The sequence below is a fragment of the Pelodiscus sinensis genome, chromosome 20 (genome assembly GCF_052426305.1).
Source record: "Pelodiscus sinensis isolate ZL-2025 chromosome 20, ASM5242630v1, whole genome shotgun sequence".
NCBI lineage: Eukaryota > Metazoa > Chordata > Testudines > Trionychidae > Pelodiscus > Pelodiscus sinensis.
The window spans coordinates 22,820,070-22,842,372 of NC_143071.1; the positions used below are offsets into that span (position 1 = coordinate 22,820,070).

Here is a 22,303-nt window from a genome sequence, read left to right on the forward strand (position 1 = left end):
GAGGCAGTGGAGAAGGTGGTTCCGGTGAAAATGTCTCCGGACCTGGACTGGGAGACAGCATAGGAAGCCGCTGTGCTCTCTCCCTCACTCTGCTCGACACATGGATGGATGATGCAGAGGGGGTCGACCTCCTTGACAGTGCCGTTCAGTCAGGTTGTGCCGGTGTCACCCTGGTACTGGTGGAAGCAGGAGTAACGGACACCAGAGATGAAGTCAGTGCCGTGGTTCTCGGTGCCGAGGGCTCCATAGGCACCGTGGTTCTTGGTGCCGAGAGCTCTGTTGGTTCCACAGATATCAGTGCTGGCGGCTCGGGCGGCTCCCTGGCTCTCGGTGCCAGCGGCGGTGCCACGGCTCTCGGTGCTGTTGGAGAGGGCGGTGCCCTGGTTCTCGGTGCCGGAGAAGACTCCAACGGCGAGTGTCTCGGTGCCAAAGACTCCGGTGCCGGAGACGGCACTGCTGGAGTAGCTGACTTAGCCCTATGAGGGAGACGGCGCTGCTGGAGTAGCTGACGTAGCCCTACGAGGTGCGCGTTCCAATGGACTTGGTACTGCCACACTTCGGGCATGCTTGTCCTTCTCTGGCCTGCGGATCACCACTAAGCCTGAGGCTGAGGTGCCCAGTTTGTCAGCCGTACTCACTCTTGATGGAAAAGAGCAAGATGAAGAGGAAGGTTTCTTCTTGTAAGTGGCCTTAGTCAGGACGTGAGGAGATACCTCCGCTGGAGGGTCTGACTGTGGTCTGAGGGCTTTGTCAAAGAGAAACATTTTGAGATGCATCTCGCAGTCTCTGCAAGCCCTGGCCGTTAGCTTTGAGCAGTGAGGGCACTTCTGTGGAATGTGCCCCTCACCAAGACATTTTATGCACGCTGAATGCCCGTCTGAAGCAGGCACAGAGTCCTTACAGAGCGCGCACCTCTTAAAACCTGGGGAACCAGGCATTGTAGAAGATTAACTAACTATAAGAGAAAAAAAAATATTTTTTTTTTTTGTTCAAAGAATATCTATATATAACTAACTAACTAAGTACTATTTACACTAAAACAAGTTACTCCTCTCAGGAAAAACAAAGAACAATAGAAGGAGCTACTACTCCATCTGCACCCGAGGACGGTTGAGAGGAACCGGCGAGCCGGACCATGTGATTGGAAACAGAGCTAAAAGCCAAAAGATGGCCATCGCGCATGCGCAGTCCGGCAAACAACAGCTAGAAGATCTCCGATCTGCGGCGCCGGGATGGGACCCGACACCCACAGTGGAGCACCCACAGGAACACTACCCGAAGAAGAATCATAAGGTTGGAAGAAACCTCAGGAGGTCACTGAGTTCTCCAACTGCCTGACCAAAGCAGGATCAACCCCAAGTAAATCATCCTAGCCAGGGCTTTGTTAAGCCAGGACTTCAAACCTTTACGAATGAAGATTCTACCACCTCCTTAGGAAACCCATTCCAGTGCTTCACCACCCTCCTAGTAAAATAGTTTTTCCTAATATGCAACCTAGACCTCCTCCACTGCCATGTGAGACCACTGCTCCTTGTTCTATCATCTGTCAACACTGAGAACAGCCTCTTTCCATCCTCTTTGGAACCCCCCTTCAGGTAGTTAAAACCTGCTATCAAATCTTTTCTTCTGTAGACTAAAGTACGTGTTCAAGTATAGACTGTCTTGTCTATACTAGATGTTTGTAACATGACTATTACAATGTGTTAGATGGACTATGTTAGGCAGTACCATATCTTTAAATCCTGATCTAGATAAAGCCTGTGGGGCTTCAAGTGGTACAAGCCATGAAGAGAAGGGGGGGGGGAAGCAAATCAATCACATATTATTTGCAGAGAACAAACCGTGTATTAAGCAATGCCTCAATGCCATGAGAAGGATGGGTTGGGTCAGCCTCAGTGTTTATACTCTACACATGTCTACATTTCCTGTCCAAAAAGCATCACCATAGTTACTAATAAAAATTATAATAATCTAATGACTGCTTTCTACCAGAGTGCAGAACACCTGAAAGTTACAGAAGAATGCTTTGATTTAAATACCTTTATCAGAAGAACCTATTCGAGTATATACAATTATACTAAAACTGTGCAAGTCAAGAGCCATATTCTAAAAAACAGTATCACAAAAAAAATCCAGTAATGTGGAAGTACACACATTATGTGATAAGTGTCAAGCAGGCACCCCACATTATCCAATTCAGCAGCACTTTACTCCAGTTAAACAGGAAGTAACGCTCATTTCTTTTAAGAGTTGGTAAATATTCTGTCAGTTCTTCAATTCTTTAGTCATTCAACTCTGCAGCAATGGCCAATTAAATATTTATCAAATATTCTAATACTATAATAAATCTTAATGACTGATGGGTTTCAGATGGGTAGCTGAGTTAGTCTGTAAGATGAAAAAACTTAAACAACGAACCGTCTGGTAGCACTTTAAAGATTAACAAAACATGTAGATGGTATCATGAGCTTTTGCGGACACAGCCCACTTCTTTAGATAACCTGGTCTTCCAACACTCCGGTCATCTGAAGAAGTGGGCTGTGCCCGCAAAAGCTCATGATACCATCTACATGTTTGTTAATCTTTAAAGTGCTACCAGACGGTTCGTTCTTTTTTAAGCCTTAGAAAAGATGACACAAGATGGGTGAGATTCTCTTATTGGACTAACCTCTGTTGGTGAAAGAGAGAAGCTTCCAAGTGACATAGGTCTCTGCTGTAACTGAGAAGTGACTACGTTTCTCATCTCGTTTGAGGATTTAGAAAGTTAAATCTTTTTTTGGAATGGAAATAAGAGTAAGTTGTGAAGGGAGTGCTTTCGAACACTAGATCAGTAACTACAGAAGAAGCCATGCGTCTTTCAAAGCACAAAGGAAAGTTTCTTTATTCTGGAGTTTTGTACTTCAAGTCATAAATGAAAACATTTAGGATATATTCCAGGCACATACGTGACATTTAATTGACAACACACTACAGAGACCTACCCACAGGAGACCTTTATGATTACTAATCTCTCCTGATGCTGCAGCAGAAAATGATTGCTGCAGCAGAAAATGGTATGCAGAAAATGGTGACATTTTACAGCAAACTACAACTACACACACACACACACTATTTGATTAAACAAACTATGTATTCAACTTTACATCAAGACAATGCAATTTTTAAATTTTGCACTGTATTAGAGAATTAACTCAATAGCTTTATTTTGCTCAGAATAAAAGAAACAATATATTTTTGTGGCATTCTAAAGGGGCATAAGTAACCCTAGATAACCTAACCTTGACCCTAGATCAGTGATTCCTAATCTTTTTTATACTGAAGATGAGCAAACCCATTCACAACTTTTGGTGGACTGGTAACATTTATTTGTAAATTCATTATGCAAACTCATTTGCATAAAATCAAAGCCCCAGGCCCAAGAGCTGCCATGGACAGCCCCTCTCCCCTCCCTGCATGCCCCTATCTCTCTCTCTCTCTCTCTCACACACACACACACACACACACACACACACACACACGGTGGGAAACGGAGATGGTAGAAGGATAGGGATGAACCGGAGCTTTCAAATTCTGCATGGAATCCAGCTGGGAGCCAATGACTCGGGGAGATTGCTAATCCACCCAACCAGCTCCCTCCATTCACACCAGTCTCTCCCCTGCCCTGTGAGAGGGGATCAGGCAGGGTGGGAGCGAACACAACGCTGCTTGGAAAACAGGGATCCTCTCCTCCCCAAGACCCATGTAAATCGAGTCTAGAGCTAGGAGACAGAAGATAGCAGGAGGAAAGAAAGAGGCTGGGGATGGGGAAGCAACCACCGGCAAGGGGGCAGGGCAAGAGGCAAAGGGATCAACAAGGGCACTGCAGCTGCTCAACAGTGAGGAGCCAGCTGAGCCCCCTACGCACAAGAGAGAGGCAGGGAAAGGATCCCGATGCAAAGACACAGAGTGGAGGGGGGAGGGGGAAGAAAGAGTGGAAGGGAGCCCAGGTCAGGTACCCATGTTGCTCCCTGCCCGTCTCTGCATGAGGCTGCACCAGCAGAGGAAGGTCCAAGCCCAGAGAAGCCCTATGGCTTGAGTTGAAGGATTTCTTTTTTGCTTGTTGTGGTGCCACCTTGTGTGTGCTGCCTCCTGACACAGCCCCAAATCTTCAGGAGCCCTATGCAGCCATGTGTGATTTGAATGCCTAAAGATGGCCCTAGAACCCTCCGGCATCCTGATGCTGGTGATGGATGTGATCTCTCAGCTCTTGTTTCCTTCAATGTTTTAAGCCTTGCTCATAGAGGCCAAGGTGGTACATCTCTTTCTACCCATCACAACCATTCTACAGCAAAGCTAATTCTCATACACAGTTACCCTCACCTGAAGGTATGAGATGGTTTGTAGTGAGATGAAAAGAAACAGAAGCAGGGGAACTGCTGGCTGGCACAAACTACGCCTGGAATTGTATTATGCTCATTTTGGCTAAGTAGCTGGCAGCCAAGCTCTCAAATGAGGATCCATACCCTTCCCTTCATATGAGGCTAATCCTCTCCAAGACCCATGAAAAGAAACAATGAGGAAGAAAGCACAGAAGTTAAGGACTATTGCAAAAATGTGTTGGCATTGAAAAACAAATGGACTTTGTATGAAAGAAAGGGAAACTTTGTTTCTGCCTGGCTTTGAACCAGGGACCTTTAGCATGTTAGACACACACATGCTAATAGCTATACCACAGAAAAAAACTTACTGGTGCATTTTGGGCCTCTTGCTAAAGATTTCCATGTAGCCAGGGCATCAGCCAGTTTCCCTTTGGAACACAAAAAGGCACCTGATAAGTAACAATTTATGTGGCATCAGTGATCAGAAATGTAACTTATGCTCGAAAAAGCCCACCTGCAACAAGCTGCCAAAAATAAACATTCACTAGGCAATATTATCCAGAATGTGAACCTTGATCATCTCTCCAAAGAATTGCTGGTAGAGAATCCGATGGATGTGAACATCAGAGCATACAGAGGGGGAGAAGGATCATTCTCAGAAAATTACTGTCTTCCAAAGGCAGCTGACACAGTCACTAACTCAAGTGATCCAGAAAAGCACGTTCCTATCACCCCAAGACTCCCATTTAACTCAACTGATTTGAATCAAGATCGTATTAACCAGAAATATATCTTGGCCTGGGCAGTGCATTTAGTAATAATTACTCTCTACCTATCAGGAGTAGGATTTCAGAAATGCTGTACAGGCTACCAAGAGCTGCTTACACTAAACTCTCAATTACACAACTAACTTTGGTGAGGGCTATGTGGGAGTAAACTAAGATTTTGCTTAAAATAAATAATCAGTGGCAGAGAACTTGGATCATGGTAATTTTAAGAACATATTTTTCTTACACTGGTAGAATGCAAATAACTTGTAGTGATACACACAGAATCACAGAGCTGGAAAAGACCTCAGAAGGTTGTCAAGTCCAGCCCCCTGCTCTAAGCAGGACCAATCCACATACAGCCTCTCTCCGAGTTACAAACAAGTTACGGACTAAACACTAGGACGTAACTCGATCTGTTCATAACTTGGACCCCACTGAGTTACACGCGACCACGCTGTTCGTAAGCACGGGTCGCATTCGTAACTCGGGGACCACCTTTACGACCGCTCCATGGGAGCTTTGATCGTAAGTGCGAACGGTCGTAACTCGACGGTTCGCAACTCGGGGAGCGGCTGTAGATAAACACTGCCCCTCACAGAACAAGTACAAAAACTCAGATAGAAAAAAAAATGCAGAATAAAGGTCAAATTATTGCAAATTATTGTTCTAGTCCCTTCCAAGACATTCTCTGCACTTCCTTCTTTGAGTTTAATTAACAACTGTCATGTTATTAATGAGATCAATCTGAATTAATATGATGACTATAAGACATTGCATTTTAAAAAAAATTAAATTAAATCCCACAATCTCAGACACTATTTCTGCCTTGAGTCCCCCCTGACCATTTGTGAGCTTTTCAATCTCATTTTTGTTTCTATTAAAAAGTTTCACAGCTCTGTTGTCACGTGAAAACCCACAACCCCAGCCAAGGCAAGACACCAACTGCACGAGTTTACAAATCAAACAGAAGATTCAATCATGCACAAAGAACTGGTAAATACAAAAAGTTAAAATACTAGGGACATACATTTTATGTTAAACCCTTGCAGGTCTAGCAATCAGCAGGCATTAATCACAACACAATCCGGCTTGCAGGGAAGAAGCGCTGCCTGCATGCTGCTGTTCCCTCAGCTGGGAGAGGGGGAGAGGCAGTGCTTCTTCCTCACAAGCCAGATGGTTCAGCAAGTCTTGGGGCTTTTTCTCCCCCTACAGCAGGAGGCCAGTGCTGGTGCTCCAACCACACAGGGAGAGCAGGGAGGTGAGGTGGGAGGACAAGGCTGCAGCAACCTGAAAGCCAGATGCTGTGCGGTGGCTCAGTGAATTGGGGTGTACCTCAAACACAGAGCCCCCAGAGCCACCCCAAACAGCTGGCTTCAGCTGTGGCAGCCCCCACGGCCCAGCAGCCAGTGGCTCGTAGCCCAGCACTGGTCGGCAGACGGTTGTTGGGAACTGCTGCTCTAGATAACGTAATTGACTATGTAAATAAAGCTCCTTGGACAGTAACTTAGATACCTTCCCTTCAAAAACACCAATATCCAAATACAAAAGTATAAAAGCAAGGCTTCAAATATGCTGAGAGGGATCAATTGCAAACTTCCTCTATATCCAGAATCTGGCCTTACAACAATTTCCTTTCCTTTTCTCACTGCAGAAGAGTGATAGAAACATGTCTCATTGCTATAGCAACTGACTGCTAACAACAAAGTTCACAGACAGGAATTTAAAGCAGAATACAATTTCCCCTGCATTAACTGACTCACATCCTAGGACCATTATTAGTTTTTTTTCATATTGTTACTAGCCTGTCTAGCTTTTAACATTTCTATACATCAGAGTACAACATCTACTTTACCTAATTCAGTCACTACTGTCTATAGCAGTGGTCACCAACCAGTAGATTGGGGATCTACTGGTAGCTTCCAGGAGAGAGACAGCTCAGTGGCTTGAACAGTGGCTTGCTAAACGCAGGGTTGTGAGTTCAATCCTTGAGGGGGCCATTTAGGGTTCTGAGGCAAATCTATCAGGGATGGTACTTAGTCTCCAAGTTCTGAAATTTCCCATTGATACCTTCTCTGCATTTTGTCAGATCTTCAGTGAAAGTATTCATAAAATTAACTGCATGTTTTAGGTCATCATCCAAGACTACAATAACCGCTATAAGACAGTTTGAATTTTGATTCTGATTTCATTTACTGTGGCAATTGGGATTGTGTGTCTGGGAGTGTTTGATCCTCAGGATCAGCCTTCCCCAGTGTGACTAATGAGGGAGTATGCCTGACCTAGGCTAGCAGGCTTTAAAAGGCAGAGTGACCAGGGGAGCGAAGCAGATGGGAGCTGCAGACAGACGTTTAAGAGGGAGAGCAAGAGATCCCATCACTGAACAGGCTGCCAGGTGAGTGTACTAGCTTTTGGGCTACGTCTACACTGGCCCCTCTTCCGGAAGGGGCATGTAAATTTCACGAGTCGTCGTAGGGAAATCCGCGGGGGATTTAAATATCCCCCGCGGCATTTAAATAAAAATGTCCGCCGCTTTTTTCCGGCTTTTAAAAAAGCCGGAAAAGAGCGTCTAGACTGGCCCCGATCCTCCGGAAAAAGTGCCCTTTTCCGGAGGCTCTTATTTGAAGTAAGAATAAGAGCCTCCGGAAAAGGGCACTTTTTCCGGAGGATCGGGGCCAGTCTAGACGCTCTTTTCCGGCTCTTTTAAAAGCCGGAAAAAAGCGGCGGACATTTTTATTTAAATGCCGCGGGGGATATTTAAATCCCCCGCGGATTTCCCTACGACGACTCGTGAAATTTACATGCCCCTTCCGGAAGAGGGGCCAGTGTAGACGTAGCCTTGGAGTTTAAGAGGGAGTTTGAAAGAGGGAAGCCTATTATGGTTAGGAAGATCTGCAACACTTGTGCCAGCACTGCTTCGGTCTCCTCCGTCTGCGCCCGTAGCCAGACAGACCACCTGACCATGGATGCCTCTACCTGGTGTGGTTTTGCAGGGAGTGGGACTTGCAATTCCCACTTACTGAAATCCAGGCTGGGGGTACCATCCAGTGTAAAAGGTGCCTGTTGGAGGAATCTCTCAGGAAGCAGGTGGGAGAGCTACAGGAGGAGGTGGCTGAATCCATGAGCAATTCCTGGACAGTATTAATGTGGAGACAGCTGAGGTAGCGGTCTCACTACACAAGATTGCTGACACACCAAAGGTGGAGGAGGAGATGGCTCCGGGGGGGAGAGGGGGGCGCACTGGCAACTGGTTACTTCTGGCAGCAGGCAGTGCTCCACCCCCACTTCCAACCCTCCTGAAGATAAGGAACCACCCCCTACAGCTGTGGAGGAGAAGCCTTGTACCCTCAACATGAGAACATAAGAAAAGCCATACTGAGTCAGACCAAAATTCCTTCCTGCCCAGTATCCTGTCTGCAGACAGTAGTCAATGCCAGGTATCCCAGAGGGAGTGAACTGAACAGAGAATCAAGCAATCTCTCTCCTGCCCTCCATTGCTAGAAGCTAGGGCCACCATTCCTTTCCCATACTGGCTAATAGCCATTAATGGACTTAATCTTCATGAATTTATCTAGTTCTCTTTTAAACCCTGTTATAGTCCTAGCCTTCACAACCTCCTCAGGCAAGGTGTTCCACAGATAGTGCATAGTCAATGTGAAGAACTTCCTTTTATTTGTATTAAACCTGCTGCCTGTTTCATTTTGTGGCCCCGAGTTCTTATATTATGGGATCAAATGAATAGCTTTTTCTTATTCATTTTCTCCACACCACTCATGATTTTATATACCTCTAGCATATTCCCCCTTCGTCTCCTCTTTTCCAAGACGAAAAGTCCCAGTCTCTTTAACCTCTCCTCACATGGGACCCGTTCCAAACCCCTATCATTTTAGTTGCTCTTCTCTGAATCTTTTTTAATGCCAGTATATCTTTTTGGAGATGAGGTGACCACATCTGTACACAGTATTCAAGATGTGAGCATACCATGGATTTATATAAGGGCAATAAAATATTTTCTGTCTTATTCCCTATCACTTTTTTAATGATTCCTAACATCCTGTTTGCTTTTTTGACTGCCGCTACGCACTATGTGGACGTTTTCAGAGAACTATCCACGATGACTCCAAGATCTCTTTCCTGATTAGTTGTAGCTAAATTAGCTCCCATCATATTGTATGTACAGTTGGGGTTATTTTTTCAAATTTGCATTATTTTCATTTATCCACATTAAATTTCATTTGCCATTTTGTTGCCCATTCACTTAGTTTTGTGAGCTCTTTTTGAAGTTCTTCAGAGTCTGCTTTGGTATTAACTATCCTGAGCAGTTTAGTATCATCCACAAACTTTGCCACCTTTACCCCTTTTTCCAGATAATTTATGAATAAGTTGAATAGGATTGGTCCTAGAACTGATGCTTGGGGAACACCACTAGTTACCCCTCTCCATGATGAAATTTACCATTTATTCCTACCCTTTGTTTCCTGTCTTTTAACCAGATCTCAATCCATGAAAGGATCTTTCCTCTTATCCATGACAATTTAATTTACGTAAGAGCCTTTGGTGAGGGACCTCATCAAAGGCTTCCTGGAAATCTAAGTATACTATGTCTACTGGATCCTCCTTGTCCATGTGTTTGTTGACCTTTTCAAAGAACTCTAATAGATTAGTAAGACATGATTTACCTTTACTGAAACCACGCTGACTTTGCCCAACAAATTATGTTCTTCTATGTGTCTGACAATTTTATTCTTTACTACTGTTTCAACTAATTTGCCCGGGACTGATATTAGATCTGTAATTGCCGGGAGCATCTGTATAGCCCTTTTTAAATATTAGCGTTACAGTAGCTATCTTCCAGCCATTGGGTACAGAAGCTGATTTCGAGGATAGGTTACAAACCATAGTTAATAGTTCCGCAATTTCACATGTGAGTTTTCAGAACTTTTGGGTGAACGCTAGCTGGACCTGGTGACTTGTTACTGTTAAGTTTATCAATTAATTCCAAAACCTCCTCTAATGACATTTCAATCTGTGACAAATATCTGAAGACTAACCAGTCTGATTTTCCAGTGCACTCTGAAGGCATTTTCTATTTTATTCTTTTTTCTTACCTTGACTTGTAGTCTTCCTTTCTTCACACTATCTACGTTTTAAAAATATATGATTCTGCAGTAGAACACATAGTTTAACCTCCCAAGGTTTTCCTTGACTCCTGTTTTCTCACTCTCTTCCCATTGGCTACGTCTAGACTGGCATGATTTTCCAGCAATGCTTTTAATTGAAAAGTTTTTCATTAAAAACATTTGTGGAAAAGAGCATCTAGATTGGCACAGATGCTTTTCTGCAAAAGCATTTTTTGCGGAAAAGTGTCCATGCCGATCTAGATGCGCTTTTGCGCAAAAAAACCCCAATCGCCATATTCGCGATCGGGGCTTTTTTGTGCAAAACAAATTTGAGCTGTCTACACTGGCCCTTTTGCGCAAAAGCTTTGCGCAAAAGGGACTTTTGCCCGAACGGGAGCAGCATAGTATTTCCACAAGAAGCACTGATTTCAGACAGTAGGAAGTCAGTGTTCTTGCAGAAATTCAAGTGGCCAGTGTAGACAGCTGGCAAATTTTTCCACAAAAGCATCTGAATAGTACAAAGATATCTGGTAGCAGAACAAAGTTACTTTTTTTGCTTCACTTTAGTTCCCACTGGCATATTTACCAACTGTTGCTTGGGTTCTTAACTCATTCTTTTTAATAAAAGAAAAATGGTGGGTGGGGAGGCTGAAGTGTTCTCTCCCTGCCCCACCCTGTGATTTGTAGGAAGGCTGCTCGCTCTTCCTCTTCCTGTCCCTGTCAAGAGGGAAGGCAAAGTTCACAGCTCATCTGCGCCCCCTGTGCTCCCCAGCCAGAGTGAGGAATGCTGAAAACTGTGCACTTTCCACTCGCTCACTGTTAGAGAAAAGAAACTGCTTCCCCAGTAAAAAAAAAAGTTTGGCCAGACTTGCTATAGTGGGCTGCAGTACTCCTCTGGAGAAACCGGCCGCACCCTTCCTGCATACCATTGCCTTTAGAAAAAGGGAAGGTGTGAAAAGGGGAAAATAGCCTCAGACTCTCTCACCCGTCACCTTGGCATGAGAACTGCGGGGCTTACCTGGTCCCATGAAACCCATTTCGGCCCAACCCCTGGGACACAGACCCCCCCCACTTGGTGACCATTGTGCCATATATGGTAATATGCAAGCACGGGAAAGCGATGTGCAGATTTGGGGATAAATACCCATCGCACAGTTCGCTCGAGGACGCCTTCGCAACACATGTACCACCGTGCTTGTGCCTTCTCGTATACTTCAAAGTGCTGCCGGCCTGATCAACCGACCAGCCACCTCCCCCGACTCTCGGGCGTAACCAAGGCCTTTGCAACCGAACCGATATCTGTGAAATGTTCCATGTGCTGTATAAGTTGGTATGTATGATTTGATTTTTTCTTGTTGTATAAGCTTAGTGTTGTAGTTGTTTTGGGTAGTACATAGAGTTTGTAGTTATCACTTATTTAATTAGTATAGCTGGATATTTTTAGACTAGAGACTATTCCCCTTGCCATTCCCATCTTTATATCTCTGACATGTTTAACTAGAAATCACAGAATAAATAAATACTGTAAATTCATTATTAACAGTCTATTAAAAATCTTAGAATAAATACTACAAATTCATCACTGTCATAAATAATTACTTTTTATTTGATAAAACAGTCCACCTGGTTCTGTCCTTCCCCCTTAGGTATGCATCATCGGGCCTGTGATTCTCGCGACAATGTCCATGTTTACAATTGCTGTCACTAAAGCAGGGGTGTCCAAACTTTTTTTCAAAGAGGGTCAGATTTGATGAAGTGAACATGCGTGAGGGCCAACCATTTTGCCTGACATTCTTTGAACCATTAAAATTAAATGCAAATTAACTATTTTATGCAAAGTTTATTGCAAACGGCATACTTTTCATTTCGTCACATGGATCACAAATCTAAACAGGTGTTAAATCACTCTGCCTTTCATATCTGAAGGCCAGATGAAAAAAAATCCAGGAAGCTGAAATATATGTCAGGAACATTGTAAAGTACATTACATATTATTGGTAATAAAGGTTGTCTGTCAACTTTTAAGTTCAAAAAATATGAACAGGAACATAACACCAAGTATACATGTTGTATCCAAATATATGTATAACTGATTTAGACCAACTAACATTAACTGAGATTTTACAATGTATTCATCTCAATACATATGGATTCGTTGGGGGCCATAAAAGATAGATATTGCCAAATTACCTGTGGGGCCGTATTAAACCAGAACACGGGCCGCAATTGGCCCGCGGGCCGGACTTTGGACATGCCTGCATTAAAGTAATGACATCAACCTTCCATTCAATTAAAAAAAAAAAAGAAACTAACTAAAAACACATAGCAGGGTCCTGGAACCCATAATTCTCAGGTAAAAAGAGTTGTATATGTATTTTTGAAGAATTGAAAATACATTAAATTTAGCTCTATAAATAATGATTGCAGAAATAGAACATGACTGTCCAGGTGGTGTCAAATACAAAGCAAGAAAAGGACTCAGGAAGTAGTGGACACCAGTTTCCCATTTTGCTACCACAGTATTTCAGGACTTCTAACTAGGAAAGCAAGGGGCAGAATTTTTAAAAAAAAAAAATCAATGAAGAAATGTATTTCTAAATTTGAAAAAAATGCAAAAACAAACAAAGGTCTGAGAGAAAACAGTGTCAAAGCTACTTAAGCTGATATTAAACTTGACATTTTCAAACAATTAAAAAAGAAATAGCCATCACAACAGTAGCTTCACAAACAAGAGAGCTGCAGGCATTGTGCTTCACTGCCACCACAAATCAACAGGCATTAAATTACAATGTGAAAATAAACCTAATTAGTTACAACAACAATAGAAGACAGTTGGTATTGAATTATAATGTGACAGTGCAAAAGGCCAACAGTGGAAAAAATAGCTGATGCCTCATGGAATAGAAAAACATTCCATTTAGAGATAATTTGGTCTAGTTCTCTTTTCGTACAAGCATTTTTTGCATGTAACAAGGATCTTTAAAACCTGAACTCTTGCTGCTTTATTCCTCACCTGAAGTCAATCTAATAGAATGATTTATTGAACCAGTAAGGTTGCCAGGTATCCGGTTTTGAACCGGACAGTCCAGTATTGAACCTTCTGTCCGGGAAACAAATTGAGAAGTATTATCATGAGTGTCAATACATAGCTGCATACTGCTTAGCTGGTAGACTCGCTCACACTACATGACTCGCAACAGGGGGGGGGAGAGAGGGACACAGGATAGACTCCCTGGGGCCGGACTTACCCATACACAGATAGCACCCTGAGGTCTTGTGTGCTGGGGCCAGCCTCGCTTCCCGCCAACCAATTCCCTCCACACACACCCTTTCCCCATAGCCAGCTCCGCTCCCAGCCAGCCCTGCTCCCATCCCTGTCAGCCAGTTCTCCCCGCAGCCAGCTGTCCTCCCCCCAACCACCTCTCGGACAGCTAGTCCCCCCCGCCCCTATCTCTCCCAGTGAGCCCCACTCCGCACCGGCCAGTTCCCCCCCACCCCCTCCCCAACCACCTCCCGGACGGCCCTGCTTCCCACCAGCCGGTTCTCCCCCCAGCTGTCTCCGGGCCAACTGGTCCCCCCCCCACGATCTCTCCCAGTCATCCCCGCTCCCCCGACTCCCCACTGGCCATTCCCCCCTCTCCTCCCCCCAACCACCTCCCAGCCAGCCCTGTTTCTTCTCTCCCTTCCCCCCCCCCCCGGAACTTCACCAGCCAGCTCCACTCCCCTCCCAGCCAGTCTCCTCCCCTCCCCCCCATCCCACTATGAGATCACAAGTGTCCGGTACTTTTTTGAAACCCATCTGGTAACCGTACCAGTAACTATTTTAGATGTGATAGAAAATGGTTTCAAGAGGGAAAATGAACACTGATAAGAATTCTACAAAAAAAGATCATGTTTTCATTTAAAAGCTTCTCCATATAAAAAGTCAGGACAGAGGAATACAGTTCACCTACATAAAGCTGAACAGTCTGTAGAGTATACTTGTCAAAAGTTCCTGCCAACCCCCATCACACATCAGCAAGTATACGCATCTCTGGACCATGGCTTACTCAGATGAAATTTACATAATTCTGCAGGACTAATATGTAAAACAGGTCAAATTACAAGTTGTCCCCATCTTGGTCCTTCTGAAGGCCCCATCCTTGGCAGTCTGGCAGGGCTGTAGAATCTATCAAGTTGATCCTCAGATTCTATAGGAACTGTTGTAGTATTTCAGGCTGAGGGCCAGTTCAGAATTCTATCAAGCCATGTTCAGCCCTGCAAGATATTCTCGTGGGGCAATGTAAATACATTCTGCTGGAAAGTGCTTCAGTTACTCCTTTCACCCACAAAGCCACTCTGGAGCTAGAAAAGAAAACAGACTCCCAGGCAAGAGCTGCCCCAGGGGCAGCTAGGGAAGATGGGGCAGAGTCAGGAGGCATGATATATGGAGGCAGGAGCAGAAAATATGGGGCACACAGGAATTTTGTGGGGAGTCACAGACTGGGGTTCAGATATACTAGTGGGGGCACAGACTGCAACAAGCACCAAATAGGAGTGGGGGTTTAGAGAGGGAGATGGGGGAAGGGAGTGCAACTTATGCGCTCAAATTTGTTAGTCTCTAAGATGCCACAGGACTCCTCGTTTTGGGGGGGAGGGTGCAAGGACACTTAGGGACAGGGGCAGATGTGCTTGAATGAATGGGGGCAAGGGATCAGCTAGGGTCTGCACTGTACAGGCTCCCCCAAATCTCCCCCCATCCAAAAATAAACCCTATTCCATACTTATTCCATCCATGCTCAACAACCCTCCAAGTTTACACTGAGGCTTCCTTCCCAACAATTACTTACCTCTTCCTCAACTCCTCCATTCTTCCCAACCTTTGTGCTGTTTGAGGGGTGCAGGAAATTCATTTCCATATTATAGCTTAAATGAATTATTAAGAGTTCTATAATAATATCCCTAATAGATTACTTATTTCCTGAACCTTTTTTGCTGTCTGTATGTTAAAGACAGTTGCTGACAGGTATTTTGAAATAAATAACCAAAATAATTGAGACCAGCATGATTATATAGTGTTATTTTGACAAAAATATACTGAATCTTGCAGAAAATCTATGCAGAATTTTCTGCACAGAATTCCCCGAGGAGTAAAGGTAGAAGAATTGGATAGGAAGAATGTATTCAATGCCTATACAGGGGGAAATCATTATCTGGCCCTTCTTTGAAATAAGTTTCCTTTATCTTCGTCGGTCTGTCATTCTGGAGCTCTGTTGAGACCTGGAAGAAAGAGAATGCTTCAAGAAAAGCACTATCTTCCAGAGAAAGGAGAAAAACTTGCGAAGCCTGCCTGCATGCTGAGCCAAGAAAATGGACAAAAAAGTCTGCATACAGTTTGCCTGACACACACAAATTCACTCATTCATCCAACTAGATGACAACCACAGAGGCTATCATTTCCCCAGCAATTTTATCTACAAGTTTTGGCTAACACAGTATGCTGCAACACACCAGAAGATTATAAATATTCTTCACACAACACAGAATGTATCACTTCACTCAACATTTTTGTAGCATTTTCCATGACAAGTGTTGACACTAGACTTGATACAATTCAATTGACTAACTTGTGACCAAAAGCCATAATGAAATGCTAAAACATTCTGAGATTGACATAAAAATGAAAGAGTGACGACATATGGTTTGTAAAAGTCAAGCAAATGGGAAGTAGCTAAGCTAGTGTTTCCAGAGTCTCATACTGTCTAGCAACACCAACAGTGGCAGATTGTATTCCCATAAACACCCTGTGATGAAGCAAACAGGCCCCACATTAAAGGGCTGAGAGTATCATAGAATCATAGAACTAGAAGAGACCTCAGAAGGTCATCAAGTCCAGCCCCCTGCTCTAGGAAGGACCAATTCCAACTAAACCCGGCCAGGGCTTTATCAAGCCTAGACTTAAACACCTCTAGAGATGGAGTCTCCACTACTTCCCTAGGTAACCCATTCCAACGCTTCACCACCCTCCTAGTGAAATAGTTTTTCCTATTATCCAACCTGGACCTCTCCCACCACAACTTGAGACCATTGATCCTTGTTCTGCCATCTGTCGCTACTGAGAACAACCTCTCTCCATCCTCTTTGGAACCTCCCTTCAGGAAGTTGAAGGCTGCTATCAAATCCCCCCTCACTCTTCACTTCTGCAGACTAAACAGACCCAAGTCCCTCAGCCTCTCCTCATAAGTCATATGCTTCAGCCCCCTAATCATTTTGGTTGCCCTCCGCTGGACCCTCTCCAATGCATCCACATCCTTTTTGTAGTGGGGGGCCCAGAACTGGACACAATACTCCAGATGCGGCCTCACCAATGCTGAATAAAGGGGAATGATGACATCTCTGGATCTGCTGGCAATGCTCCTCTTAATGCAACCTAATATGCCATTAGCCTTCTTGGCTACAAGGGCACACTGTTGACTCATATCCAGCTTCTCATCCACTGTAACCCCCAGGTCCTTTTCTGCAGAACTACTACTTAACTGGTTGGTCCCTAGCTTGTAACTATGCTTGGGATTCTTCCGTCCCAAGTGCAGGACTCTACACTTGTCCTTGTTGAACCTCATTAGATTTCTTGTGGCCCAATCCGATATGCCTCTGTGGTTGTCATCTAGTTGGATGAATGAGTAGCCCAGGCACAGCTGGCTGAGAGTGCCCCGCCCCTCTGGCCCTGCTGGGCATGCTCCCAGCAGAGCCAGCATATAAAGGCGGAGGGAGCCCAACAGGAGGGTAGGCAGCTGGAGGATAGAAGGACCCAGGCCACATCCCCAGTGTTCCTGCAGCAGCTGACGCCAGAGCGAGGGCCCGCGTCTGCCACCAGGAGTACCGACAGCAGCCAACCCCGCCGGAGGGACTGGAACCCCCTACACCTCCAGCCGTGGCCCCGGTAAGGACCGCCCCAGAGGCAGATGGATTATAGGGATGCCAGGGGGTAGGAAGCAGCCCAGGGCAAGGGATTGCAACCGCAGCTCGGTTCTCCAGGGCAAGGGATTGCAACCACAGTTCTCACTGAGCAGGGAGCAGCAAGAGTCCCTGCCTACAGGGCCCTGGGCTGGGTCCCGGTGGAGAGGGAGGGCCCGGGTCCCCCTACGACTCCTTTCCACACCTGGGGAAATCACCCCCACAAGGAGAGGCTTTTTCCCGGAGCTAGGTCTGTGGTACCGTATATGCCCTGAGAGAGGGGCCTGGATTTTTGTACTGAGACTCTGGCACCATAGATGCCCAAAGAGAGGTGCTGGGACCGAGACACGGGACCCTAGAAGTGTGACGCACCCCACGTCGGGGCGTACCCCTCAACATACCCTATTTATAGATATATTTTTTTACTTATGTAGGGATGTGACATTAGAAGTGACAATGAATTTACTTGTGGTTTTGGTTTGCTGCTTATAGATTTCAGCAATCACAGGTACACACCCTGGACAGTCCATTTGTTACCTGCCAGCTCTGCGTTCTTGGGGAGCCAACAGCATAGTACTCATGGAAGGCCCCTGTTTGAACCAAAGACAAAGCAATGAAAAGGCAGAAGACGACGCCCTAACCCCTCTGGACAAGGGTGATAGGATTAAAGAAACACCCTAGCTTCATATGCATTCAAGTTAGACCAGAAAGACATCTATATCAGCATACAGAATGTAGAACAGTAGTGAACTGTGTGATACAGAAAGCAAGAAAGTACTGCCTTGTGGGAAATCTCTGCTCTGGATGCAAATGAACCCACACCTGCTCATATCCAGATTAGTAATTATCAGACCAATTTTAATAATAAATTCATTCTTGGTATCCAAACTACTGAAACTACCAAACTGCATCATGAGCTCCCTTAAAGGAACACCGCCCAGAGTCAGGAATGATCAGTTTCTATGACTAGCTTAAACAAAACTTTAGAATTCTTCCTTGAACCATCTGTTTATCCATAAATCAAGCTAGTGTTCCCTTGATTCATTGTTGTTTCCCTACAAAACCCCCTCTCTATACTCAAGTAAAGCGTTCTAATGCTGGATTTAAAGTAATTAAATCAGTTCAACTGGGACAATCTACTCTTGACTGATTGTGCTGGGTGGCTCTGCTCTGCCTGTCTCAAATACTCTGGACCCCGAGCTACCATCACCATCTGGGAATCCCTATTAGTTCAAGCTTCATAGAGTAGTGAGCCCCCTCCCTTTCCTTCTCACCTCCAGTTATGATTTGCTAGCCCTAACATTTGTAATCTGATTTAAATTAGCTTTAATATTGTAAATGTTTTGTTTGGCTGCCCTTGTATGGTTACCACCAAGAAATAAACAGCTTTCATGCTAAGCAGGTTGCCTTTTCCTGCTTCCCACCCTCCTCTGGGGTGTTGTTTTGGCTTCCCTGTTCGCTCTGCAATACCACCCCTGGTACCCAAGTTAAAGATGTCTGTATTGCCCAATTCGTGTGGAGTCTGCTCATCAGGTGGGTTACTAGAAGAAAGGTTGTGCTCTAACAGCGGGAATAGGTGGGTGCTGAACCTGAGGGTCATATGAGGGTGGCAACTTAAGTACTGTTTAAACCAGCTCACTGAGTCCAAGTCAGGCCGGGTCAAAATATAGCCCGCAGGCCAGATTTGGCCCAACAAGCCACCAGATCGGACCTGCGGAGGCAGCAGGGAGCCCCAGCCAGACTCCCCTGCTGGGGGGAATGCTTCAGGAGCTGCCCCCACTCCAAGCACAATCTCATTGACCAGTTTCTGGACAGAAACTGGCCAATGGAAGTTGCCTGTTTGCATAACAGGAAGCCAGGAAGAACCACGCCCCCTCTCCCTAGCTCAGTTATTCACATAAGCACATTGCTAGGCAGGCAAGCAAGGAAACATTTTGAGCTCTGCAAGTTTAGCTCTGTAGGCAGGCAGGCAAGTCTCCTGGCCAGAGCCTGCCTCTGGCAACCCAGCCTTGCCTTTCCCAACCCTCTGCCGCCATACTCCCTCCCAGATTTGGCACCCCAATCTTCTGCCCCAGATCACAATCCCCTCCTATCATGTCACATTCCAAACCCCCTGTACTCCAGTCCCTTGCCCTAAGTCACAACCACCTCCTTCACCCAAACTCCCTCAGACTCCATTCTCCCTCCTACACACCAACCCCTTACCCCAATCTCCCTTCTGCACCCAACCTCCATCCCAGACCCCCAATCTCCTTCATTAATATCATGGAAAAGTGTGGCCCTCAACCACTTTCCAAAATCTTGGGAGTGGCCCCCCCTGTAAAAAATTATTGCCCATCTCTGGTGCAAGGGCACATGACAGTCACAGATTGGCATTGCTGTGCAGCCAGTCTACTGAGTCCAGGGACATATAAGGAGTTAGCTTTTGAGTGCTGATTAACCTGTCCTCTCAGACATGCTGTGTTAGTAGATGTGAACATATGTGTATGTTCATCTGATTCTTAGGAGGGAATTGGCAGAAGGAAGAAGTAACTCTAATAAATGAGCATATCCTAAAGCAGGGGTGGGGAACCTTTTTTGGGTGGGAGACCAATGATCTGCAGAAAAAAAAAAAAATCAGGCCCAATCAAGTGAAAAGCCAAAAAAAACCACCCTCACTGACATGGCCCCTGACAGAGGGAGAAAGACATTCAACACATTTCCCTTGCACACCAAAGCCCTAGGGGGGCCCAGGCTAGTAGACTTTGTGTGCTCCAGCCCATGTTGGGGCAGTCAGGGCTCTGAATTTCAGGGATCATACCCAGGCAAGCTGGGGGCTGCATCCGTCTCCCAGGCCTGAGGTTCCCCACCTCTGCCCTAGAGTAATGGGCAAATATGATAATACAATTAACTCTTAGATGTATATCTAAGTTCAGTGGAATATCAGGAATACCAGAGACAAAGGTAAAGCAAAAGGCTGTATAATATACCCCTACTGAGCCTGTGGTGAAAGGAAAACAGAGTCCTATTACTAAGGACATTTGCTATTCTGTATGCAATTACAGCTACTGCGCAATATACTATTTTCACTCTTGTTTGCCTGGATAGTTAATGACATACTCCAGCGATTATAGGCCATTTGACTAGACTAGCTTTGATGTTTATGCAACAAAAATGTTTAAATTGAAAAGAAAATATAACAGATTGCTTTGAAAGTCTGTCAAGATATCAGTGCTTTTAGAAGTCATTGGATATGGTGCAAGGCATTCTTCCACAAAAACAGTGCTACTCTGCATAATTTCAATTTATCTAATAGTTACTTGCAAACTGGTCCTGTTACTTATTGCATTACTATTGCATGGATGTGTGCTATGGCTTAAAACTAAGCCAAATTCCAAACCAAGTGTTAATCATAAAGACCGTTCACAGAAGAAGCATCTTAAATTAACATTCTCTAGCTTAAAAAAAATCACCTAAAAACTAATAGTATGGTATCCTCACAGCAGAAGAGCCTGTTTCTCCCAGAAATGACTTGCCTTCAATTAAGGAGGAGATTAAAATACTGAGGGTAAACATTCCGAAAGAGCCACAAATGCTAAACACACATTAAAATAAAACCCTATAAAAATGTAGGGACGGAAGGGAACTTGAGAAGTCATCTAGTCTGGCCCTCTATACAGAGGGAGTACCTGGACCATCTCTGACAGGTCTAACCTGTTCTTGAAAACCGCCAATGAAGGGAACTACACCAACTCCTTTGATAACCTATTCTAGTGCTAATTATCCTTATAGTCAGGAAAGGTTTTCCTAATATCTAATTTACATCACCTTTGCTACCTACATTCAGTGGGCATGGAGAATACCATATTTGAAGACATATAAGGTCTCCCTTAAACCTGCTTTTCTCCAGAACAAACATGTTTTAATCATTGCTCATAAGGTCATGTTTTCAAAACATATTTTTGTTATTCTCCTTCGGACTCTCTCCAATGTGTCCTATTATACTTTAAAAAAAGATGTGGACAAAAGTACTCAAGCTAAAGAATCACCAGTGCCAAGTGGAGCAGGATAGTAACTTCTCACATCTTACATATGACACTTCTATTAATATACTCCAGAATAATAATAGCTCTTTTTGCAACTGCATAACATTGTTGACTCTCATTAAAGTTGTGATCTGCTATAACTCTTACAATTTTTTTCAGCAGAGCTACTGCCTAGCCAATTCTCTTCTCCCACCACCCTTCCTTTTTTGTGCATTTGATTTTAAGTGTTTACTGTTGGTAGTATTTACTGTTGGTGGTACTGCCACTGAATTAGACAGTGCCACACATCTAGTGGAAGTAGTGTGTGGAGAAAACAGAAATAGTTGCCAGCTACAATAACCTTTTTTGATATTAAAAACAGGACTATGTAGCACTTAAAAGACTAACAAGATGGTTTATTAGGTGATGAGCTTTCGTGGGCCATTATCTTTGTAATGGGTAAGATAATTGATGTCTTTGTTTAAGCTTAGGTGTAAAGTGTCGAATTTAAGCATGAATGACAGATAGCTTCCCCAATTATCACCTCTAATATCATTAGCTCACAGACATTTACCTCCTCCTCCCATCCCCCTTCTGTTCTGAAATGTGATTTGTCCTTTTCATATGTGTTCATTTTTTTAATTGTATCCTTTGGTATATATCGTTGTGACAATTTTCTTCCACTATTTGATCTGAGGAAGTGGGTCTGGCCCACAAAAGCTCATCACCTATTAAACCATCTTGTTAGTCTTTTAAGTGCTACATAGTCCCGTTTTTGTTTCAGCTACACCAGACTAACACAGCTACACTTCTATCACTTTTATGATACTGACATTCAGTTTTGTGGGTTTACAAAGCTAAGTATTTCAAGGTTCAAATGTGTTAATATTATTCCAAAACTATGTCTCCCCTTTCAGATTACCCTATTCACTATAATTCAAGCATCTACTGACATTCAAGGCAACTGAAAAACAGCATGTACCTATGTCTCTACCTTCATCATCTCATACAGATCACAACATTCTCTTTCTGGTCCACCAAACCCGTCTTCCAATATCTCATTTATCCACCCCATATTAGTGCCTGCTTTCTTGCTGCTCCACCCAATCAGAATACATCCA

General features: G+C 44.4%; 1 protein-coding gene across 5 annotated transcripts in view; it reads right to left on the bottom strand.

The window, feature by feature from the left end:
* Window positions 1-22,303, bottom strand: part of TNRC6C (trinucleotide repeat containing adaptor 6C) — a 351,877-nt gene that overhangs the window by 280,776 nt on the left and 48,798 nt on the right. For 3 of the 5 annotated variants that reach the window (XM_075903557.2, XM_075903558.2, XM_075903560.2), the window contains one exon: window positions 4,727-4,786. The exons of the other annotated variants lie outside the window; for them this stretch is intronic. In XM_075903557.2, the coding sequence (XP_075759672.1) occupies window positions 4,727-4,786 (60 nt within the window). The remainder of the gene's footprint in view (window positions 1-4,726; window positions 4,787-22,303) is intronic. 5 annotated transcript variants of the gene reach the window in all.